The following is a 25,055-nucleotide window of genomic DNA, read 5'->3' as shown; positions in this document are numbered from 1 at the left end:
ACCTGGTTTTAAAGTAATCATCCAGTCTTCCCTTCCCCCACAAATGAGGCTGCCATTCATCTTGATCTTGGCAGGCTTGATTTGCATTTGCCTGGCAAAGTATCTAGCTATTGTGAGCCAAATAACAAATGCCTGAAAAACAACATCAACATGGTACTGAATCTTCTCTTTGGCAGTATTAACACAACAATATTTTATATGTAATTATTATTTTCACATCACCACTTCATTTGTCACAGTGTTATGCGCTGTGTCATGGTACTCCAAAATAAACACATTCAGCAGAGCAAGCACAGAAAGAAGGGCAAAACCAGCAAAGGCAATGTGAAATCAACCCAACTTTACTCACTATTTTACTTTACCCTTCACAGAGGTTTTGCAAGGTGTCATATGGCCTAGTTAAAACTTTACAATATATAGAGATCACTCCCTGAGGGTCGGCCTTACTTATGCAAGCAGTTGCACTGCCCTAAATCTTGCCTCAAAGGGGTTACTGAGACTACATCTTTCATCTTAGTTTACATTCAACTGTATCAGTAATTTTATTTTGTAAGCTATCCAGGGTACAAATCATTAACTACAGCATGAAACCACAAACATACATGTAAACCACTTAAGAATTATCACAGCACAATTCCCTTAGTTTTGTATAATTAACACCACTGAAACACAATACCCTAAAATCTGTTAGGTACCAAGCACCTTCCAGCCCAGATAGCCTCTTGCAATGTAACATTAAAAACCTGAGGAAAATAACCACTAAAACATAAGGAGAGCAGGCACCCCTCCTAACCACACTTCCAAAGGCCCACCTGCACTGAGCTTTCTCTCTGCCTAGAACTCTTTCAGTTTTTTTTTTAGAGAGCAGAAGTAACACAAGGACCAAGGAAGGAAGCTAAAGCACCAAGGGCTCCAGCAGCAGGGCTTATAAAGAGGCTGAGGGGGACCAGCCTAAGCAGAAGGTGTGTGGAAGAGCAAGAACAACCAGCAGCTCTAACAGCCCCCGGAGCACCTGAGGGAACCTCTTCCCAGGCAGAGACCTAAGAGAACAGGCACAGGCCTCTTTTGTGGCAAAACTTAAACATCCAAAACCTTGCAAAAGGGACCTCAGAGAGGTCAAGAGAGCAGCCAAGACCCCCGCCTCCCAATCTTCGCAAAGCCTTCCCCCTCGCTCTCAGGAGGCCTAGCAGAGAACTCACACCCCCTCCCGCCTTCACCCCGCCGCCATTTTGTACTCCCCTCCTCCCCCTTCCCTCCCCCGCCTCGCTGGTGGCGTCACGGCCACGCCCCGCCTCCCCGCGAGGGTGGTGCTCGGCGCGGCGGGTGCCCGGATGCGGCTCCGCCCCCGCTGCTGAACGTTAGCGCCGCTCTCGCCCCCTCCCTCGCTCCCTGCGCGCCGTTGCGGGTCAGTGCGAGCTTCTGCCGCAGTGAGGGGAGCCGGAGCCGGTAGCAGCGGCGGGCCCGAGGCGCGGCGGCGGCGCCGAACACACACAGCGAGGCCGGGGCTCGGTGGATTCAGCTGCGGGGGAGACGCCTGACGCCCACCCGCCGCCATGGTGAGGACCCTCCCTCGTTTCCCTTCCCCGCAGAGCCCACCTCTCCCGCCCCGCCGGAATATTCCAGACTGGGCCGGGTCGCGGGGGTGGGCGGCAAGGCAATGGCCCCGCGGCCCGGTCCGACTGCAGCTCCGCCTCGCTGCTGCTGCTGCCCTGCCTCTGACCCGTCTCCTCCGCCTCCCGCCCCCGGGCCGTCCACGTCCTCCCGCGGGCGAGCACCTCGCTGGGCTTCCCCCTTCCTCTGGGCCGCCGCTGTGGCCGCCCTACGCCTCTCCCCGGGGGCAGGCACGTCCCCCTGCTTCCCCTCCGCCGCCCACGGCCGCCGCTTCGCCCCCGTGCGCCCCGCTGCCTCCCCGCCTACTCCCTTCGCCTCCTCCCGCGGCCCCGGCAGCGCTTATCGGGCTTGGCCCTTCCCTTTCTTCCCCCCTCCTCGCCCCGTTTCGCTCCCCGGCGCCCCCTCACCTCACCCCCTGCCCCCAGACGCCCGCGCCCCCTTCCCCTCAGTCCGTGGGTTCGCGTTTCCCGGCTTGCGCTTCATCTGTTTTCCAGATGTATCAGCAGCGCCCTAAGCAAGCCCGGCATTTTGGTAGTGATGTCTTGTGGGGGTTGTTTTGCAATCTCAATAGGGTTCCCCCCCTCCCCCCCCGCCCTTGGTGCAGCAGCGTTTTTCTGTTCATGTGCAGACCGGAAAGCTATAATGCACGTAGCCCATGGCAGGGAGACAGGCTAGATAATGTATACTTTAATTGGTCCGGGTTTAGAAAACTGATACTTCAAATATGATAGACATGTGGGTTTTGAGACTGCAGGAAGAAGATATGCGGTATGTCCAGGTGTGTGTATTTGAGTTGCTCTGGTTTTTAAATAATGACGATTTAAATTTCCCTTTTACTGCCGTAAAATTAACCAGGAGATACAGTATGGAGTCCTGTAGTATTTTACGTCGACACTAGGGGTGTCTCCTGCTTTTCAATGCTGCCAAGAAATCAACGCCCTTTTTTTAATAAACATTTATTTTAGCCTAAATTATCCAGTACCTTGGCTGCAGGAAGACTCTGGGAATATTTGGGTTTTACAGCTGGAGAAATACAAGTGGTTTAAACTTTTTCATTCTTAACCCTTTAAAAGCAAGACCAGCTGTTTATTGCACTTTGCATTAGACCTCACAGGGCCTGGGAGCCGAAAATGTGTTTCCTTTTGTTTTTAAGCAGGATATTACAGTCTTTCTGTTAAAAATTAAGTTGTAACAGAAACTGGTGTGCCATGCTCAGGTTGTCTATGTGTGTAAACTTTAATGTCTGTTAGATGTGCATTTGAAAAAATATTTTGAAATGTATAAAGGTTTGGTTTCAACTGGGGACTGAATCAATGTGTTTGCTGAATGCCTTCATGCAGTCTTGCAGTACCTTAAGACTGAGAGAAAAGAAGGCTCTTATTTTTAGTACAAGGTATTGATGAAGTCAAGACCTAAAAAGAAAAAAGCTGTGGTTAGAAATTACGCCATGGTTGTGATACTGCTAATTGCTGTGAATGTATAGATGAACAGTGATCATCCACACAAGAAGTCATATTCATACTGCTGTTATTTGGGTCTTCTGTGAAAATTGTGTTCTCAAAGACTTGCCTGATGATATATGTTAACAAGTATAAAAGGAAAGAAAATGTTATTTACCGTGATGCCCATGTATGTTAGAGACCTGTAATAAACCTAACTTTCATGTATGATTAACTTTGATTATTTTTTTCCCATCATTCTGTTGTAACTAAAGCTGACTTAGCATCTTTTGATGGTATAATCATGTTGATCGTTACTTTGTGACTTCTTGAGCAGTATTTGTGGGGGATCAATTGCAGTGTGTAAATGCAGATTCTGGGGAAAAAAAGATGTGCTGAATATTATCATCTCTACCAGTAAAGGTGTTTATTGCTCACATAAGCAGTAACAATACCAGAGGAGTTTTCACTATAGCTGTATCAGTATGCTTGTTCTGATAACACCTGATCTTAGATGCCTTGTAGTCTGAAAAACAAGCTAAACCTAAACAGCTGATAAACATTAAAAAACCCACCCCAATTTCTTTTAAGTTGCCATTCTTTTTACTGTCATTACCCTGCGGATATTTTCACTGAAAGAATTCACTTTTAATGAAGAAGTAGACTAGACTTTGTTTCAACCTTTACTTTATTAGAATAGAGCAATTCTTTTCCATGGTTTGGAGTGACATTTCTTTTGTGTTCTTACAGGACCAGAGAGCTGACAGTTACAGTGAAGAAAGAGGTGACCATATTGTTGTGTTCATAGTAGGTAGCTTAAGATAAAACATAAACATCTAGTGAGTCAAAGAATGTAGTTCTGGATGTTTTGGTATAGCTGGTTCTAAAATCTATTAGGCAGAGCATAAGATGAGTCCATTACATAATGCTAGAAGTAGTGTTGATGTGCTATTTCTGTCAGAGTTGACTTAGCAAGTTTTTCCTATGAGTAGTATTTTCTAGGAAAAGGTAAATTGCACAGATAGATGCTATTAAACAATCTTAGTTTTGGATACATAAATTCTGTTTTCTTGGGATGGTCTCTGTTCTGGTTCATATCCAGCTCTTTAGCTTTACAGTTGTAGGACACAAGACAAAGAATTCCACAGGAGTCACTCAAGCCATGTTATGTAGCACCCATCGTCTTAGCTAGACTCTAGTTACTTGTTTTGACTCACTTCAGTAGTGGTGCTTCTGGTGCATTTTCTTCAGCTGTGGCTAATCTAACAGTCCTTCTAAATTACTGAAGTCAAGACCCACCAAAACATTTTTTTGCAATAGAACAAACAAAAGAAACCCCAGAAGACCATCTTGAATCATTGTTTACTGTTTAGCAGGGAGAGTATTAAATAAGTTGGTTCTTAACTGAAGAAAACACTAGTTATTCCATTACCAAATCATAACTTCACTGCTATCATACAAACATCTGAATAGTCAGTTGAGTTTTGTAACAGGTGGCAGGAACTGAGAGGCACTGGCATGGTCTGTCTTGTGTCTTGCAGCATACTGGTGGTCCTATGCCACAGGTGGAATAACTGGTCTAGGATTCAAGCTGTGAAGCTTATGTGTAGGTCTTAAAAAGTATTTGGTAGGCTTATTTAAGCCAGTTTGTTTAATAAAAGATTTTATTTTGGAAGTAATTTTCAGAGGTATAGTTTAGAGACCAATTTGAATATGCAAGTTTACTTAACTAGGACCTACAAAGGAAGTCAGATCCTGTTGATGGAGGAGGAAGATTACTTTTTTAAGAAGTAATTACAGTTTTTCCCTATTGCTGTGATAGATGTAGAATTCTCTGTTTATATGGTTAAACTATTAATTTAACAATCGGGAGGAATTAAAATTGAGTAGTTTAAGGGAAAATGGTTTGTGGTGGGCATGCCTCAGGAACTTCAGAATGTTCATCTTCTAAGACATCTGACTTAGCACTGAAAGAGAAGCTTTAAGGGAGTGGGATTAATAACATCTAAATTCATACCTCAGAGGAGACAGGACTGTCTTCTGTCAATCAGTGCCAGAAAAGGAGGCTTCAGTAATTCTGGTATTTCTGGGGAAACAGATGAGGCAGAAATGCACATTTTAGTGCCAGACCATTTCTTGGTCTGCTTTTGCCTCCTCATTTTCCTCATTTTTGTATGTCAGAAAGACGTACAAAAAATTGTTAAGATGTAACCAGGCTACTGTAAGAAAATTATTTATCTGTTTTGATTGACATAATACATACTTTCAAGAAGAAATGAATCTAGCAATGCAGATGGCAAGCTTACTTGCAGTTGAGTGTTGAATCAGTGCTTACCTGGCAGTGTTGCAGAAGGACAGCTTTTTTTAATTGTAGGTATGCTTAATAGTATTCTCCTACTGTAGTTCATAAATTACACTTGCATAAGATTTTTCAACATTGCTTTGATTTCCCTGCTAGTAAAAGAATTATTTTGCTTTTCCTCCCCTTTTTACTGCCTGTGTTTAGCTGAGTTTTGTTAAAATTGTATCCTCTCATAAAATGTTGGAACTCTGAATGGTAATTGAGCATGAAACTGTTAAGACTTTGGTTTAGTTATATGAAATGGTGACCAAGAATTGTGTTCATAGGAAAAACTTTTTTGTAATTTGAGCTAATATCTGACTTCTTGAAAGCAATTTGCTCTTGATTTCCTTGCCCCTCCTCTTTCCTCACAAGCCTGTTCTCCCTGCTCTGGGTAGTATCATTTGTGAACTTCTAATTGGGAGAAAAATTACACTGCACTGTTCTTTGATTAGCAGCCAATTCATTTAGTGACACATTTCCCTATTTTCCATACTTTCCTTCTCCTGGCCTATATGTTTTTCTTTTCCTAAGCTTGTTTATTCCTGTGTTCCCTACAGAAAGACCACAGGGGCAAAGAGGGTGTTCCCATGCCCCTACATGGTAGTGCTTTACCAGAATCATCTGCAGAAACAGGGAAGGTGCTACTGTGTGATGTCCTTGTTATGATCAAATTCCTCTGCTTCTGGAGGAGTGAGCACTGCAAGGATGGGGGAGTAAAGAGTGAAGTGATGGGGAAGGAATGATGAGAGGCATGGATCCACATCAAAAGAGAGGAGTGGAAAGTGCATATGCGTAAAGGTTATACAGTTGGAACCTTCTGAACAGGATATAGTAAGAAAATAAGTATCTTGTTTTACTTGCGTGCCCCTGTTAATTAAAACAAAAAACATTGGAACTCCTGGAACCTGTAAGAATTTTATTAGCTGACTTGATTATATAAATTAGTTAAACATGTTCTTTCTTTCCCAAAGACCATAAGAGCTTATCTTGCTGTACTCTTGTGAAGCTGGTAAATATTGTCCTTGTTCTACAAATGAAAAAAGTTGAGGTCATGGCAGGGTAGTACCTTATCCAAGGGCCTTTTTGTTGTTTAGAAGTTAACATTAGTATGTGGTGTTGGACACGGATAATGTGCTTGTAGCTCTGAAAATAAATAAGTCTAAATCAAATTAACTGCTATGAATTTTGAGATCTTGGGGCTAATGAATTCTAGGTGTTAGAATGCAGCCACTAGAAAATGTGCTGTGCTCCGTGTATTTGGCTTAAGGCATGTGATGGTGTGCAGTGGCTGAAAGCTTGGTCATACACTACCTTCTTTCAACGTCTTTGTAGCATTGTGTTGGGCACTTAAAGTAACTTCTTGTAGAGATTAGACCTGGAAATAGGCCTTTTATATCCCATAAAAGCTATTCCGTTTCTTAGATGTCAGTGGCCTAAAGTAATCTTGACACCAGCAGTTTGAGACAGATATGCTACAAAGATTGCCTTAATGGGCTGAATGAGGTGGTGCAGGCTTGGATATGGACCAACATCTTTTAATCTGGAATAGATACATCTTTCAGTATACCAGTTCAAGTATTTTGGGAATGTTTTCACTGCTATTTCCCTGAATCAGTGATCAGGGAGCTTAAATGACTTGAAATTCATGATTTCATAGTGATTTAAGTACAAGGCTATAAGCAATTCTGCTTGATGTATGATTTAGCTAGATTATTTTGGTCACCATTTGAAATACTGTATTTCCTTACCAATATTGAGATAAGTTTAACTAGGGTTAAACTTAAACTGTGGCCTATCTTTGTATTCAGGTCTGTTCTGTATAATTTGAATGGCAAAAGTCTGTTGAGATGTGGGGTTTTTTAAAAGTTTCGAGTGTGTCTAAGAATAAACCCCACATCTTTCAAGTGAAGTAATTTTTGGAGTGATAGTTCTTTTAAATAGGAAAATTTAATCTTGACATCATGTATAACTTTTTAAATGTGTAACTTGAAAAATTTCATTTGGTAACTACACTTTAGGCCTTTTTCATATACAGAAAGGCCATTAAAATGTTTTATATGTTGCTTTTAGATTGTACCTTTCACAGCCACAAGCACATTATTACTTTAACAGCTTGGGAAAACTATTTAGATGGTGCAAAACAGTCTGGAGACTATATCTGACTTGCTTGTAACTTGTCAGTGAGTTGGCCCTGCTATTGATATTCTGTTCTACAAATAAGGAAGAATCCCTAGTGATATAAATAATAATCTTTAACTGTGCTAAAGTCTCAGAAATCCTTTAAATGCTTTGGATTAAAGGACAGCATTGCTCATGAACTGCCAATAAAAATCTTGGCTTCCAAGCTGTAAACAGGTTGTGCCAGTTAATACACTGAAGTGAATATTGTTGAAGTCTCTGTTGATGCGTGTTTTTAAGCAGACTGTTAAAGCAGAGAACCGGAACTCCCCCAGTAAGTTGATACTGTGCCTATTTTAAAAAGCTTATGCAGTCAGCTTGAAGTTCACAAACACTTTGTATCGTTGTCTAAGTTAGGTAAAGTAGGAATTAAAAAAATGTAGTAAGACATTTGTTAAAGAACCTCAGAATGAGGGAGGGACAGCTAGGAAGCCCAGAAATGAAGGCCAGAGTTAGTATGTTTCTGGGAAGAAACCAAGCTACTGGAAAAGTGCATTCAGCTGTGATTCTCACAAGAATATAATTTTAGGATCATCTTTAAATGCTGTGGGACTTCCTTTCTTCCTCTGGTATATTTGTGATAAATATGGAGTCTTTTTACCCTTTATTTTCAACAACTGATAACTTTGTGAAGGAAAACCTTGGCTACAACACTGTCTTTTTTCACCCCTTCTTTACTGTCACCCTGTGAATAGCTCTTCTGTGTACATTTATCAGGTGTTGTGGGTTTTTTGTAATAGGTAGTAAAAGATAACTTTCACTGCTGACTGTAGGTTCTGAATAGCATCACTGAAGTTGAAAGAAGTCACTTGAATTCCCTCTGCTCAGTGAAATCATGGCTAGCAGAGAGGATTTGAAGAGGAGATTTTTTGAAACGAACTCTACTGATATGACTTTAGGCCTGAGCTTATGAAGAAGAACTTCTCACGTCCTTTGTAGGCATAATGACTGAACAGCTTTTTCAGTGTTGTGTATGTAATGATGTTCCCTTGGGGATGTTTAAGTTAGTATTGTGCCACTGCTTAACAGGCTTAGCACCTTGATATCTGAGCAGTCATGGGTCAATTTTGTTGATAATATGAAAGAACAATTCACAGATTTCTCACATAAAAAGCTTGATTGCATGTAGATCTGCTAACAAGTCTAGAAAAGAACCCTTGGTAGATAGGAGAACTTCGAAACAGCAATAACAAAAAATGCCATATGAATAAATAGACCTGATATTTATATTTGACTTAAGTAGACTATCTTAGCACTCTAATCACTATTCTTCATAGGAGTATCTAGTAAAATATCTGTTCCCTACTTATTATTTTTTTTCAGGGATTCTTATAAAAATGGTGTTAGTTTTCCTGAAGTATTTTATTCAAAACACTAAGTTTGGTTATTTTAGTAATAAGACTAAAGCATTTGCATTGGGTACTGCTGGTGTTAGGTTTTTGTTTCAGACAGTGCATTGAAAAATCAGATTAATGACAAATATACTTTATAAAATATGAAAGGTTAGTAAGTTTGACTCTTGTGTAATCTTTAATGTTAGAGTGCAACTCTAGTGGTGGTGCAGCTGAGTTTGCTGGAGTTCAATTCTGAAAAATTCTCTTTGAGAGGCCTTGAAAAAAATGAATAGTGAGCTAGAAGGTGGCCTAATTCCCCTTCTTGGTGAGAAAACTGAGAGTCACATGAATAGAAGGGACTAAAATTGAAGTAGAAGATGGTGGTTTAAGATTTAGGCATTGTGTGTAATGATATAGTAGTGCTGTAATGCTCTATAGTAGGGGGCAGAGCAGCTAAAGATTCCAGAAAAAATTGGGAAGAGTTGGTTTGAGTGAGAGAGTGGGTGATTTTTAGCAGCAGTTTTATCTTGGCTACTTTCTTGGAGGTACTGTTCAGCATCTGTGCAGTGTAATTAATGTTTTGTTAAGTCAATCCATGTTACCCAGCATCTCACAAAGAGTAGTTAAAACGCTTATTTTAAAATTAGATGCATTCTTTGATTTGCAGTTCAGATTAGACTGGTGTACAAATGTATACATATTATGTACTACCTTTAAAATTTGCAAGCAGTAAATTTTTGGCAGTGTGAAGAGATAAGATGGGAAGTAGCAGAAGGATGGTAGCCTGTGGTTCCGTGGGCAGATTGTGTATATGTGCACGGTTGTGTCAGTCTTTGGGGGATGGATGCAGTTATTTGTACTGTACCTTGGAGTAGGATGACGAGATTCTTGATTGTAAGACTCCAGAACAACTGGTAATTATTACTGGAAGTCACTGGGGCTCTGCAGGAGTGCATCTACTTGACTTTTCTGGGGACTTGTGGACCCTGTAAGTAGCAGTAATTTTTCAAATGCTGCTTTGTGTGTACTTTTACGCTTGCTTTTATGTACATTTGCAACTTACGAAAATTTACAGCTCTTTGGGACAGCTGTGTTTAATTGTATTGCTAGTTACAGCAATTAATAAGCTTTGATTTCTTACAGGATGAAGGAATCTTTTCTTTGGCAAGTGCTATGAATCTTTACCAAAAATAATGCTGACATCTATAAGTAAATGAGATTTGGATAATTCTTCAAACATTTGATGTGATTGTTTATAAGTGACCAAAACTGGGTTGGAATTCTAATTTAATCTTTTGAGTACCCTCTTATTAGCTTGTAGAAGAAGGGTTAGATGTCTCTATTTTATACTGAATGTTAAATATTTGTATTCCTGTACATAAATATAAGAAACAAGTCAGTTTCTGCTCTGAAGAACTTAACCTAAAATAGTCTATCTTTTTAATTGCATTTGAATATAACTTCATATAACCAACTCCTGAATGGACATCACCTCAGCATTATGATTGTTAAAAGTCAGTATTTTCTCCATAACACAGGTCATCTAAAGAAAACTGTTTCGATATTTTTGAATATTCCATAGCAATGAAAACTTTAATTGAAATCAGTGTGGTATTTTTCCTTGTTTTACTATGTTTCATTTTGCTTTCATTTGGTCAAGAAGTCTATGATAATGATAATTGGAAGACTTCAGAAATCTGCAGTGCATCTTTTTCGGAAAATAAATACCTAATTTGCTGGAAAATCTAGAATGCTGGAAATTAAGTATTCACTTAGAATGGAGGCTGGTAATGCCTTGAAGACCTGTTTAATGTTTTGTAAAATTCTTGATACTTTAATTACAATGGTTTTGATCCCTCTGTATCGGATCACAGTGTTGGTAGGGCCTGTTTTCAAACCATATGACTCATCTTTATTCTTTACTGAATTCTTCATGAGTCCTTGAGTGGCATAAACTAAACCAGAGCTTGTTAAAATGTCTCAATTTAATAGCTGACAGCTGTAAGTTCTGATAAAGTTATTTTCCTTTTGGGGACAAAAGAACTAAGTATTAAGATTAGTGTTAACTATTTGACAGTTAAGAATACTGGAATACAATCTCTTTATTGTGCAGATTCTGTATCTATGCAAAAATTCCCCTTCAGCACAGTCTGCTGCTTCCTTTGATTTGCACCTCTTGCCCAGTTCTGTGTCTTTGCTTCCTCGATTGTTTTCTGTTTTTGCCAGTTCGTGAAATCAAATCCCATTTTTCCACTATCTTTTCTATTTTCTGATACATGTCCTTTACACAATTCTTTGTAGTCTTCTTCAGCCTCTCTTGTGATAAATCTTGAATGACACTTTATATGTTTTCTACTTTTCCTTTGTGATCTTTTTTTGATGTTCTCTTTCCATTTTCTCTTATTGGCCAGCCATAAGATACTTATCTCCCTTTCTTCAAACTCAGATTTCCTTTTTTTGCAGTAAGTGGTAGTAAACTGTTTTATAAGTGTCTTAAGTGGGAAGAAGGGCTGGTGACATCTGCTTATGCAACCTGTTTCTGTGCTCTTATACCATTTGATCGAGTACTGTATATTGACACGTGTAAGTCCCTGCGGCATAGCCTGTGTGAATTGGCAATGTTCTCCAAATCGGTACTTAAACTTCCCAGCTCAAGGACGTTCACCTCTTTTAAACTGTTATAGACTGTTGTATGCAGTAGAGCTGCATCAGTTTTTTTCTTCCAGGGCTTCTTAGATTCATTTAAAGTATCTGTTCCCAAAGCTTTAACCTTTGCCGTTCACTCATTACTAAATACGCTGTTAAAATCTAAAAACATAAGATAATCAGTTGGTAGAGAAACATGCGCTGGTCACATCGTTCTTGAGTATTTACAACCTTTCTGTGAATAGGGAATTATATTCAACTGTGGTATGGTCTTTTACAGTGAGTAAGTAGTACTAAATACTATTATATGGTGCCATACAATCTGTCATCTCCATTTCTACAATGCATCTTTGGTATTTTCTTTTCCCTCTAGAAATACCACTTGCAGCAAAGTGACTCTGCTATGTCTAAACCCCTTGAAAAAAATGAAGCCTTCTAAACTTGCTTTCTGATACTGATCCCCCATTCTTTTCTGGCAGAAGTTGGTGAACAGTTTGTGGTGAGGGAACTTTAAAAGATATGTTGGGAAGAAATTCATTAATTCGTATGTTTGTCGGTTGCTGTCGGAGGATAACATGCTCCATTTCATTTCCAGCTAGGTTCTCATATTTCATATTTGCATCAGCCTGATACATATGTGAGATGTATCTGATCAGTCACAAGCAGGCCTGTAGCCATTTCTTGCAGAAGTCAGGATTGAGGTTTATTTTCTCTAAGGGGGAGGGGAATCTGTGACTACTATAGCTCCTTCTCTGCTTTTGGAAAACCTTCTGCAGAGGGAAGTATTATTACTCCTCTCTAATGCTCATAGCGTTGCTGAGGAGTAGTAGTGTGAAACTGATCTAATGATTATCAGTTTTCTTCCTGCCTGTAAAGTTAGGACTTTTGGTATTATATCTGATGTTGGTACAAGCAAAAATCAGGAAGTTCAGAAACTTCAGAAGACTGGACCACCCTCAGTTTTACTCACTTTTTTGTATTTAGAGTGTCACAAATCATATTTTTAAGAGGTAGAGTTTTTGATTCTACAGATGTTGGTAACTCTTGCCTTTAGCTTTTTGAAAATTACTCCAAAGATATGTTTGAATTTGCAAGCATGGTAAGAAGTACTATGCCTTTAAGTGACAGTAATTTCCACAACATTCTAAAGCATGCTTAAAAAGTGGAGAAAAGAAAGCCTTTCACACCCCTCATCAATCTGGTGGCAAGAGTGCTTGACTGGGAGTATTATAGAGAATATAACTAACTTTTTTACTTTTTCTGTTAATTTTGGACAGAGGTCTTGAACTACCAATTAACTTGGCAGAATTTTTACTGGGATTGTTCTAGAGAGCTATTTGGTGAAGCTCTGTAGTTCTTTTTGGTTTTATAGTACCTGGAAGTTCTGAGAATTCAATTGGTGTAATTGAAAGCATCCTCATGAGAGTATATCTATATATAGCAAATTATATTTCAATATGGTTTTCGGTCAAGTTAATATCTTCTTGTAAAGTAACTGTCCCTATTTCTATGTAGGTCAGCCAGTGATTAATTCTCAGGTTTGCTGGACCACTGTTTTATTGCTTCGTGTTGGAGTGGAAGTTTTGAACATTTTCTGAGAGGGTACCTTGGACAAAAACTGTTTTATCTCCAAATTGTTGCAGAGAAGGGGAGAAGCTGAAAGAGCTTTAATTGCCTACTAAATTTTTTACCTGTAAAATGGGTGTTTTGACTCTTTTGGATAGTTTTCTCTTTCTTCATTTGACAGACTGTAAGATGCTAAATAATGGCTTAAGTATAATCTGTTTTAATTACTGCTGAAAACTGTGTGACTTTGTTCATAGTCCCTTCAGGTGCTCAGCGATGCTTGCATACTGTGGCTTAATGTTTTGAATGAAGTTTTGTTTCCTTTGTTCTGTATGTCACTTTATTTTTCCAAATATGAAGCTGCTGTTCTTTCACACAAGCATGACACAATTTGCTGTTTGCAGTTGCTTGGATTTTCTATGTTCATATTCACCGTTGAAGGGAAAAAATTCCTTATAATCATCTCTGATTAAATTAATTAATAAGCGGCCAATAACCAATTTATATCCATCAGTGTTGTGAAGAATAAGATCAACATGATATGCTTTGTGGTTTGTTTCCCTTTAGTATCTCATTAAGTATAAATTGATGTAATTTTTGTTATTAAGATGTTGACCCTTAACTCTGATAATCCCATGACACCTTAGTCACTTGTTATAATCCTTGGTCACATTTTATGCTTTCTCCCACACTGTTTATTGTAAGTTTTTACACTATATACTTACAGCAAAATTGCTTTCTTTGAAATGCTCTCTAAAACTCTTCAACTCCACTTTTGTTATCCATAAAGATTTATGTATTTTTTTTAATTTTGTCATTGGTATGCCCATTGCCTTGCAGTCTTGTCTCTCTGTCTTCTACCTTGTTTTGTATTTGGATTACGGTTCTCTGTTTGGACTGCGGAGTCTTGTTTTTGTTTTCACTAGCATGGTCTGTGTCAATGTAACAGCATAGTCATGGTGTGGAGTGGTTGGGAAACTTTATTACAATTATCTTTAAAGTTGGGGAAGAAGGCTGTTGTGGGCCCTTTAGCTAAGGGAATTGAATAAACTTCAGTGAAGAGGCTTGTGTAGTAAACCTAGTAAGAGGTTTTATAGGTGAAACCAGTATGTTAACAAATAAATTGGTGTCTGGCAAATTTTTTTGTTACTTCTCCAGAAGCAATGAAGTACCAAACTGTCTCACCTCGAAGACTTTCTAATGTTAACTCTTAATTGCATCAGAACTTTGATTTAGTGGTGACAGAACTTGATTGTTCCCCTACTGAAGATTGAGTTGCTTCAGAATCTTTCTGGGAAACTCCTTTCCTTGGCTTTTGAAGAGTTTATTATTCATTTATGCACTTAAAATTACAGGGTTCTGAGAATTTTCAAGAGTGATGCAAGCTTTAGAAATGCCAACTCTGTAGTGATTGCATAAGTAGACTGGGTGTTTGCCTCTCGAGTAGTAGCAGGGAACTGCCAAAAGTGAAACTAATAGCACACAGGGAATCGTACTTTAACTCAAAGTGAATGCTTTTGTTCCTGTGAGACTCTCTCGGGTTCTATTTGCAAATTGCAGTGCTTATGCAAGTTTTTGCAATGAGATGGCTTGTTATTTTGTGTGAGAGTTTGTGGGTTCTTGCACATACGAGGTTTTGCTTTTCTTCAAACAGCAAGATTTATTTGCTAGTTTTCTAAATGTGGCACAATCTTTTCTGTGCCTCACCTTGTTTTAAAAACTGCACTATGTTTGTTTCTAGCACTGTTAATTATCTCTACCTGACATCGCAAACTCTTGTCAGTGAGGTCATTAAATAGAACAGAAGACTTTAATATTCACACATTACAGATGCAAGAAGGGAGTTAAATTTAAAGCAATCCAGTTGTCATTTAGGTTTTTATTATGTCTACACCAAACTTGTGTAAGATAACTTCTGGGGATAGACATATATGAATGATAGTGAATGATATTATCAGTGCTAACTGTATGGTCTGATATGATGGCTCCTTTTCTCCAAATTCAGGAAGAGGACTTTGCAATAAAACCATTTTCCGTCTATGATAATGCTTTCTCAAGTAGTTTTACAGACTAGTTTCTTTGGTGTTTCTTCTGGGTCCTTATGTCTCATTCTGTCTTAGGTGGTAATTTTTTTTCATAAAGACACTTTTAGTTTATCTGCAAATGAGTAAAGTGTTGTGTGTATATGTATAGATGTGATTAAACCAAGTACTTTCATTGTATCTTCAAGGTCAAGCAAGTTTAGATTTTTACTGAAAGCTCTGCAATTGTAACGGAGTTCAGATAGGAAAACTTACGGTGTTTATGCATATGAATATAAATCATATAATCTTTGCTATAGCTGGAGAGACTTTACAGATTGTTTTTTGGCCCTGAACACTTCAAATTCAAAACTTTAAAATGAGTGTTTTTATTCGACTAGATGTATGGTTTATTTCTATCTTTAATATTAATAAAGCAACAGTTTATTAACAGGTTTTTTTTTTGTTTTGCTGCCTGGCAGAGGCTTTGGCAACAGTAGCTATCTCTAATTTTGGGTTTGCTTCTTGCTGCATCGGTTTAGGGCTTCCCTGTGATATCCTAGAATAGCTACTTGACTGTCATGGCCTTAAGCCATTAATATCTCATTTTGGAGGAGACCCGTGGACAGTGAAGGATTTAAATAAAGCATAGCAGAAGTGACTGGCCAACTGCCAGCCAGAGGACAAGTGGCTTCCCTTAAAATGACTGCCAGAGCTTGAGCAGAGCTATGACTGGATTAGGTGGTGACTAAGGAGTAAACTGTAGGCTTTTTGTAAGACTTGTACAGTCTTTCTTGCTTCCTGCATCCTCAGGGAGGATGTCGTAGAACCTGATGTACATCTGAGAGGGAAGAATCTTCTTTTGTCATGAACAAATTGACTAAATATATCCAAAATAAGACTACTTATTTTTTTAAATGTGGCAAAGGGAATTATAACACTTAGTCTATGTACTTGCAAAGAACAGCAATGCCAGAATGCTGCAACAGCTTTAACCTGACTTGATCTCTACTATAATCCCAAATCCGGCAATCCCCTTTGCCTTGGTTCATTATCTGTGATGTCTGCAATTTAAATGCCGTGTTCAAGAATTAGGTATTAATCTTTTTTTTTGAGTTCCTTCAGTACTGAAGGTCACAGAGTCTTTTCTTTAGAGACAGGATTAGCAAATTTAGGCTACTTTGGGGATAACGCATTTAAAACTTGAAATCTTATCCTTCCAAAGGTAAGTTAAAACAATCTGCGCTTTTTTCCCAGCAGTGCCCTTTTTTGACTGAAAAATGTTTGTAGCCTTCCTTGATGCTTGCTGTTGATTAATATTCAGGTGAGATACTGAGTTAGACTATTAACGCAGCTGTATGACCTGTCCCTTGTACCTTTGTAGTTTCACCTTTTGAGTTAAGATCATACATAAAAACTGTGTGCTGATACAAGTTCAGTGGTTTATCAGAATTCTAGTAAACCTTCCAAGAAATGTAACTGAAAGTGCTGGGTAAAAATTTACCATAGCTTCAGGGGATGATGATTTCACTCATCAGCAGGTATAGGGGAGAACACAGTTTATGCTGTAGTCCCAGAATGGAGACTCTAACCAAAGATGGCTTTTGTCATTGGTCTTAAACAGCTAGGTGGAATTGCAACAGAGATGCTGAGGAGTGGTGGAACTATCATGCTAGGTAGTTGTATCCTCTTGAAAATTGTGGGTGCCAGAAAATGGAAGATTCTTGTACCTCCTCAGATGAAACCATACATTGATTGGACAACAATGTGTTAACTAAATGTAACTGGAAGTCTTTTTTTATCCCAAATGAAACCCCTCCATTTCCTCTAACTCCTTTAAATTATTTTTTGAAAGAGAAGATACTATTAGACCTTCTAAAGCATTTGATGCTTCAGTTATTACATTATTTGGGCCATTAAAAACGTGCTTTTTTTTTGGACTCTTGTAGAATCAACATTTGGATAATATTTGTGTATGTGAATAAAATGTAAGGAGAACACATTAGCAATCCCTTGGCAAATTTAGAGTTGAAAAATATACATTTTTGCATTAAGGTGTGAGAATTGGATTATAGCAGTTTTCAAATTTCTCTCATTTATTGGACGCATTTGGTCTAGTGTCTTCAATATGAGAAGCTTCACATACTGGGTTGTAGCTGAGTCAGAGAAGTTAAAAATCATTAGAGCAATTCCTAAATAAAATAAACTCTTGTACTGGAATAGACAGACTTCCTGCAACAGGAAGTTTCCTCATGCTTTATGGGTTTTCTCAATGACCAGCAGTCATAGTTGGGAAAGCAAATGTGTCCCAAAACACTTGGAATAACTTCAAAGCAAGTTCAAGTGTGGTGGGTTTTTTTGGTGGTTGTTTGTTTTTTTTTAAATATTCAGAGTGCATCCTAAAACTTGGTGGATGTTGAATCTATTCCTTATTTCTGTATACCTTGGGAACTCTTAACAGCTCATAGGAAGTACTAACTAAATACCAAGATTTAATGTCAATACATAAATTTCATAGTTTGCCTCTGCAGATGTATCTTGTATTCGGAGGTCCGGGAGAAAATAACTATAATCCATTGCTGTAATATGCACCTTGTTTCTAGTTGATCAAAGAATTAAAGAAACAAGTGGTGGATACTCTTCCATAAAAATACTGTTTATTCTTTTGCTAACATAACATTGCAAGATTTATTTGGTAAAGACTACGTTCTGTGTTTCATGACCCACGCCATTCTGTGAATTCAATATATGGTGGCAATTCTAGCTGTTGGAGTACTGTTAATAATAAAAATTACTGATTTTAATGGAAAGTTTTATTTGAAGAAGAGCAGGAGAGCACAACTCTTAAGAAACCAACTGAATGCCTGAGTTCTTTACACTTGTGGTCTGTGCTACTTACCTGGTACCATTACTGTTGCTTCTATGTTTTTCTTCCTTGCCTTTTTCCTTGTTTTTTTTTTTCCTGTAATCCCTTGCTGTTTCTGGATATCCTGTAGAATTCCTTGTGTGTTTGTAACCTGTTCAGTTCCTTCTGTTGCACATGTGAACAACTGAATGTTCACATCAAAGGGTAACGAGGTGCCCAGATATGACAGTCCAAATGCCAAAAGTGAAATGAGATAGTTTCCAACTTTTAGGTACCATATTGGACTTCTGGACAGACAAGATGATGGCTATGCTTTGGTTACAAAAATGAATGGGGCATAAGCAGAGCTGAGGTTGTGAAAATTGTATAATTGTGAAGGTTCAATAAATTGTCATCTTAGTTGGGTTCAGCTTGGAAGTTGTGCATCTTAAACTTCTGTCATGTTCTTTTAGCCTCAGGATTAGAGGGGCAAGGAATTAGGCTGCCCCTCAGAAGAGTGAATGGATTTGTTGATGGCCTAGAAAAATAACATAAGATTGGGAAGTGTAGCACAGCATACTGCTAGAAGATAGTTAATTTAAGAGTTCACTGAATGTGAGGTGGGTGTCAGGCATTTTTATGTATTTCTTCAATTCCTTCTGTGGATCATGATCTTAGAAACTATGTTGAGAATTTGGGGTCAACAGTGAAACTGTCACTGCTCGTAAGTTGCTTAAACTTCTACACGTCTTCTAATTTAATGCCTTCTAATTCCTTGGCTTGGCTTAATTCCTCTGCATCACAATATCTGACTCAATGTTAGTATGATAAGAACCTCAGAGGTAGATTTATTTTCTTAGTGTTTGAGTAGAAGTCTTGTGCTAGAGAGCTGCTAATTCTGATGAACTAGTATCTGGGGGAGTTGCACGCTCTGTGCCTGGAATAATTTTATGCAAAGCAAGTATTTAGTAGTTGCTTTGCATAAAACAATGTAAAAGTCACCAAGTTGTTTTAAATGTTAATTCTAAATTTTGGCAGTTAGTCTGCACTATTATCAGCTCTTAAATTAAGTCCACTCTTGGTTTTGGATAACTGTGTTGTGATATTCCAATTTAAAGTAGTGGCTGCAATGAAAAGCCTAAAAGGTGACTTAATTACTCAGAGTCAAAACACAAATGCCAGATTCCCTAGCGATCTTATCTATGACGTCTCCTTTACAAGTTTCCTTTTGTAGTGTACAAATTAGATATCCCTGTTAAATATACTGGAAGATAATCTGTAACATGTTTTTCTTGATTCACAGGCTCCTCTCAGGCTAAGATACAACTTCTCTGTATTGAGTAGTTTGAGGGTGTGTGTTTTGTTTTTTTTTCTAATCAGATTGAACCAAAAAAGGCAAAGTATCTTCACGCTGTTTCTGAGCAGGGTAGATAAAAAGCAGCAAGAAAAGTATCTTCATCCCACTCAAAACTTATTCCTGTTTGTCTTGTTTTAAGCCATTTTTGTTGTAATGTCTACAGAAACTTTGGGCATGTCTTTCATCTATGCTCTAGTAAACTTCTTGTAGGCTTTAATTGCTCTGCTAAGTTGCATATGAAATGTACAAATTACAGTAGGTGAAATCTTGCATATTTTTCTGACCATCAGCTAATTCAGAAATTAAAATATTAAAAGTGGCTTAAAGCCTTTAGGCTTTGTCTGAAGTTCATTTTAACAAAAACTTAAACCACTGTGGATGTGTGTGTGTGGCATGTGCTATTCATGCAAAAGTTTTTGTGGCCTTCATAACAAATACCATCCTTTTTAGTTTGATAACTTGTCTGGTGGGTTGTTGACGAAGAATACAGTGCCAACCTATGACGGCCAAAGCTCTAGTAACCTGTTAAACAAGGGCCATTAAAAAAACCCCACCAAAACCAAACACCCCAAACCCCCCAAATTTCTCTTCACCAAGTTGGCAGTTCTTCATTGTTAACGCTTTGTGAAAATGGCAATGCATGGAAAATGAGCTCAAAGGAGGACAAGAAGGAGAAAGAACTCTCTACAGCAGGTAATTTTCACTGAATGTTAATTTTGGTGGTATGGAGAAGAATGAGAAAAGATAGAGAAGCATTTTGTGTGTTTGTGGGAGAGGAAGAACAGTGTTTTAAGTAGGCTCTTTTTAAATGCTGACTGCCAGCCGCTGCAGTCTTTCTTAACAATCTCATTCTTCTTGTAGTGGATGATGGAAAACAACTTTTTGTGTAACTTGAGAATTGAAGTTGATTATCTCACTAATCCCTAGTTCTGACCCCCAGCTGACAAGGCTTGATAAACTGTTTCACTTGCACACTATAGTTTCTTTCTTGTGATAACAAAGATAATTAGTAATTGTAGAAGGTGCAGGAGCAAATGCAGGAAGCATAACATAGCATGTGGACAACACCCCACGAGGTGCCCACACATCGAAAACACGAATGCAGAAACATGAGTAACGTGCTATTTCTGTGGGAAACTTTGGTGCATCGGTGTAATGGCCGACTGCAGTGTCAAGACAGTTTGTACGTCTAAGACTATTTACACCAAGGATGAGCTTATTACACTTCGATGTTGCTGCAGGAATTGTAGTAAATCTCAGACAACTACCCCTGTACAGGTTCTAAACATATTTTAGGAGGCCACTCTTGCCACTTCTTGAATTAATTCATTGTCTGCCTATGGAAACGAATAAAAAGTTTTGAAACAATCTAACTTTTAAACTGTTCCAGGAGATCATTTGTATTAGTAGTCCCTCACGCACCAGTCTTTTGAGAACTAAATTTGAGGTGAGTCCTAAGCTGACATTGTGGCTTGCTGGCATTTAATAAACATGTTTTCTGCTTTTATAAAAGCAGAAAACTAATTGAAGGCTGACACTGTAATTTAAGTGTCTGAACTGTTTACAAAAAGATGTACATCATGCAGAAAAGTAACATATAATTAAACAGATCTAGAAAGTGTGTTCTACTAATGTATGCTGAGAAACTGTTCTGCAGTCTGATGTCTGTGTACAAACTGTTTTGTATAAATAACTTTAGCTAAGAATTTAGCTTCCCTTGCCAATTTTGCTAATTGCAAATTTCCTTTTTATTTTCTCTCCACAGCTCTTCATGTCTTTCACTAAGAGGAAACTTGTCAAGATAATTACCCTTAACTATCCTACCTTAAAGGAGCATGTGCAAAACTGATCTTAAGAAGAGAGAGCAGTTGGCATTTGAAGTAACTGCCAAAGAAAGATAAATCAAGAAGCACACTTTTATGGATAATCTACAGAAGAAATAAGACTAAAGTCCATTAATAGGTTAACCTTAATCAGTGAAAAGGCACAGCTGCCGAAAGCAGAAAAGGAAAATAATTAGTAAAAAATAAAATTGCAAAGAAAGTTTTTTATTCTTGAATGAACTACCTGTCCTACAAATTTCTGAAATACTTCAGTGACAGTTTTGACTTATCTCTAGTGAACTGATATTTCTGCAGTATTCAGAATTTGGTCAGCCTTCTCTTAGACTCTGAACTGTTCCCTGATCTGTAATTATTTCTGTCTATAAGCCATGATTTTGCTACTGGTTAACTAGGAATTAACTTGTAGGGATCTAACAGCATTCAAAGTAATTCCAAGACTATTCCAAAAAGATAAGGCTATTCAAAATATCTGTAGTATTCCAGCTACTTGTTCTAATTGTGTAACTTGAGAAAAGAACTCCAGCAGTATGGTAGTAATACCCAGATGAGCTGAGGAAAGCATGTTTTATACTAGGTGTAGGTGCCAAGTAAATCTGTTGTGGAGTGTTGATGCTGTTCAAGCTGCATTTCTTCAACAAACCATGTGTCACTCATTTCTAAATGCGCTAATATGGTGTATATGAGAGGATACTCTCACTTCATGTGAGGTATGCTAAATATGTATCTAGCAGGAAATAGTAATATTAGGAGTTTTTTTTAAGTTGACAATCTTAAGAGTTGTATCAGAACCTTGTTACTCTACACATGTATTTGTATAAAAACTCTGCATCAGAGGTGAAATGTTAGATGCTCTTTGGAGATTTTACAGTGACTTTTGTCTTTATACTCAATTATAATTTTTTTAAACTTTAGTAAATAAAAATATGTCAATGCAGTGTTCTTTTCCTGAATAAGATTTATAATATTGATGTAAAATTTTCTGTTAGTTCATCCAATCAAAGTTATATTTTCCAGCAGTCTTTGGAATGCTACCTAGTCCTGGTGTTAAACTTTGGTAATTCTTTGCATTAAAACTGTACAGATGACAATGTGCACCTGTTTTTTTTCCTTTTCTTAAAGGGCTCATTTGATACATTATAAAGTCTCATAGCTGTGCTTCCCTCCCTGCTTTTTTCATAACACATTAATGTGGATGTAGCTAGACCTTCCATCTTGCTGACTACCTACCTAGTCTTAAACACCAATAAAGTATTCAACCTGTTTAGCACTTGTGTTTCAGGGCTTTTATTGTGTCTCATACAGCGTGTACACATACTGATTGTATTTGGGGACAAAGAAGTGAACTTTTTGTACTGCTCTTCAGAATATGATGAAAAATGTCTGCCTCCAAGACCAAATCATTAATTGTCGTTTCTGAGGATCAAGTCTTTGGTATAGAGGAATACCTTTGTGTTTGTCCAGGTCACAGCTGTGCAAATAGGAATCTTGGCATGAGTAGCTGGAACATTTTTAAAAAAAAAAAATAAAATCTTTTTAAAACTTAGGCTATTGAATTCTTCTGTGAAGATGAACACTCAGCACATCAATAGCAGGTAACTACTTTTTAAAATACCTTATTTAAATGCTATGTAGCAAATACTGAATAACCATGTAACTTTTACATTGTCGTTTACTAGATTTTTGTAATTTTTCCTAGATATCCAAGTTCCAGTCCTGGATAGGTAAGTATTCTTAATACTTCTTTTTAGCAGTAACTGTTTCACAGAAAAACTAAGCTGAAGCTTACTCACTTTTTCTCTCTGCTCTCCAAGTATTTATTTAAGCTACTTCATGTAGACAACTTGATTATGGTTTAGAGTATGCATCTAGATGCATAGTAAGACTTCTTATAAATATTACACTTAGTTCATGAACTGAAAAAAGTTATCCCTATTTTTAATTTTTCCTGTTCAATTTTCAAAAGTATTTTATGCTGCTTTAGGCAGACTGATTTCAGTAGCCTCTAGTAGAAATTAACTTTCTCCCAACATCTGAACAAGGATGTAAGTGCCCCGAACAGTGTTCTAACACAGTTATGATTGTATATTTGTGTGTGCATGTGCAGAAGTGCACTGGTTTTAATTTGACTTTCTCCTTTAATTTGCAGCCTTCCAGTCTGGTGTTTTTCTTGCCTCTTCATGACTTCGTGTCTTGAGCAGCCTAGCTGGATCCCCTGGTTCCTGTTTCTTCTTGTTTCAAAATCCTGCTTTCCCCCATTTTAAATTCACTAACCTTTTATATTCATACATGTACACCAGGCTTTTACTACCTGTTTTGGTCTTCACTGTTTTTTCTAAGGCTTTGATTGGGTTCCATCCAAGATTTTCCCTGTGGCACTGTTCTCCTGGCTTCCCTGCCACAGTGGAATAAATTTCTCTTGTAGAATTTCTCAGTTGTGCTTTTGAGGTTTTAGGGACCTGATGGTCCTCATCTATGTTTCTGGTCTGCTACTTTGTCTTGCTGTAAGTGGACATTGGGGAAGGACTTCAGGCTGCATTGTTTGCTGCTGTACTTATAAAGCAAGTGTATTAACTTTAAAAAAGCAAGAGAGCTTGTGGATTGTGGGGGACAAGCAAAGTGTATGTGTTCTGGAGGTAAAAAAAAAAGCAAACAACCCCCCACCACACCACATCTCCTCTCAGACATGTTTAGATTCATGAGATGTTTGTTCTGCCCCTTTCTGTCCTTATTAGGAAATGCAGTCGCATGCTTCCAGGCTAAATGTAGTTCTTTTTTTTTTACTTCTTCTGTCAAGTAATCTCTGTATTTCTATTCAATTTTGTATAATTTTGAGGAGTCTTTCTGTGCAAGTGCTCAGCTATGGAATCCCTTACACTCCACACTGTAAGAGAATCACTGCTGAATAGAATGTATCTTAGACTTATCTTAAATATGTTTTGTTTTCTCGTATAAAACACTCAAACAATTTTTTTGAAAATGTTTGGTCTTGAATCTCTTCAGTTATCTGGTCACTCCTTTGCTGACTGATTCTGAAAAAATATGAAGCATGTGTGTATTGTGATCTTTTCTGGCTTAAAGTGAGACATTTGGGAAACAGTACCAACTTTAAGTGTCTTTTGGCGTTCGTGTGGCAGCAGTTGTGGATTTCAGTATGTGCGAGTTCAAAGTGACTGTACACTCAGTTTTAATTTTCCTTGCTATGACTGTGTTGTGCGTGCAGCGAGGACTTAAAATTTTAGTTTAACTTTCCATTCAGCTACAAACCAGGAACATATTAACATAGTACATTACAAAAATATTACATATAAAGCTGTTACATCTCTTTCGAGTCATGTAAACCAGTTTTTTGCATCGTTCTTCCTGTGTGATTCTTTTTTTGAGGGGAGTGGGCAGGTGGCTCTGGGGAGGAAAAAATGCTGCAATTTTCTTATGCTAATTGAGTAAAGTTTGTCATGGTAATTCATAAGGATGTGTCTTTCTGTGTATAAAATAAAATGGTAAAGCAGATTATGCGAAGTCTTGAAATTAAATATTTTAATTGATAAGTAGCATTTGCACCATATGTAAGTAGTCAGTTTGATATGTTTTTTTTGGAGTTAGAATATGAGATCAAAGTTTTTATTGTGCTGATATTTTCATGGGGGAGATCTCAATGGTTTTTATGTTTATTTGTATGTTTTGGTAACATAGACCTATCCAAATAAAACACTGTCTGTGGTTGTTGAGTTTAAAGTGTGTCTCCGTGTGTATGTATATATATATTTTTAAATAACTGTGTAACTTGTATTGCCTGAGATCTTTACAGTGCTGAAACTTAAAATAGTTCCTCTAAGCTAACTTGGGAATAATTGCAACTTTGTTCTTTTTTTT

At 37.9% G+C, this 25,055-nt stretch overlaps 2 protein-coding genes and 1 long non-coding RNA gene across 4 annotated transcripts in view; 2 read left to right on the top strand and 1 right to left on the bottom strand.

Moving 5' to 3' along the window:
* Positions 1 to 1,840, bottom strand: part of PLEK (pleckstrin) — a 64,248-nt gene extending 62,408 nt beyond the window's left edge. The window contains exon 1 of one of the 2 annotated variants that reach the window (XM_075749748.1): positions 1,597 to 1,840. The gene's annotated coding sequence lies outside the window, so the exon portion shown is untranslated. The remainder of the gene's footprint in view (positions 1 to 1,596) is intronic. The other variant, XM_075749740.1, reaches the window with a different exon arrangement.
* PPP3R1 (protein phosphatase 3 regulatory subunit B, alpha) overlaps positions 1,324 to 25,055 on the top strand; it is a 40,524-nt gene continuing 16,792 nt past the window's right edge. Inside the window, exon 1 of the mRNA XM_075749751.1 lies at positions 1,324 to 1,556. Within this exon, the coding sequence (XP_075605866.1) occupies positions 1,554 to 1,556 (3 nt within the window). The 5' untranslated portion in view covers positions 1,324 to 1,553. The remainder of the gene's footprint in view (positions 1,557 to 25,055) is intronic.
* On the top strand, positions 14,597 to 25,052 carry LOC142601165 (uncharacterized). The gene is made up of 5 exons (XR_012834797.1): positions 14,597 to 18,023; positions 19,288 to 20,034; positions 21,107 to 22,777; positions 22,882 to 22,906; positions 23,332 to 25,052. It is a non-coding gene; the product is annotated as an uncharacterized LOC142601165 (long non-coding RNA).

This window comes from Balearica regulorum, chromosome 3, assembly GCF_011004875.1.
Source record: "Balearica regulorum gibbericeps isolate bBalReg1 chromosome 3, bBalReg1.pri, whole genome shotgun sequence".
NCBI lineage: Eukaryota > Metazoa > Chordata > Aves > Gruiformes > Gruidae > Balearica > Balearica regulorum.
This window is presented reverse-complemented; position numbering and strand designations above follow the sequence as displayed.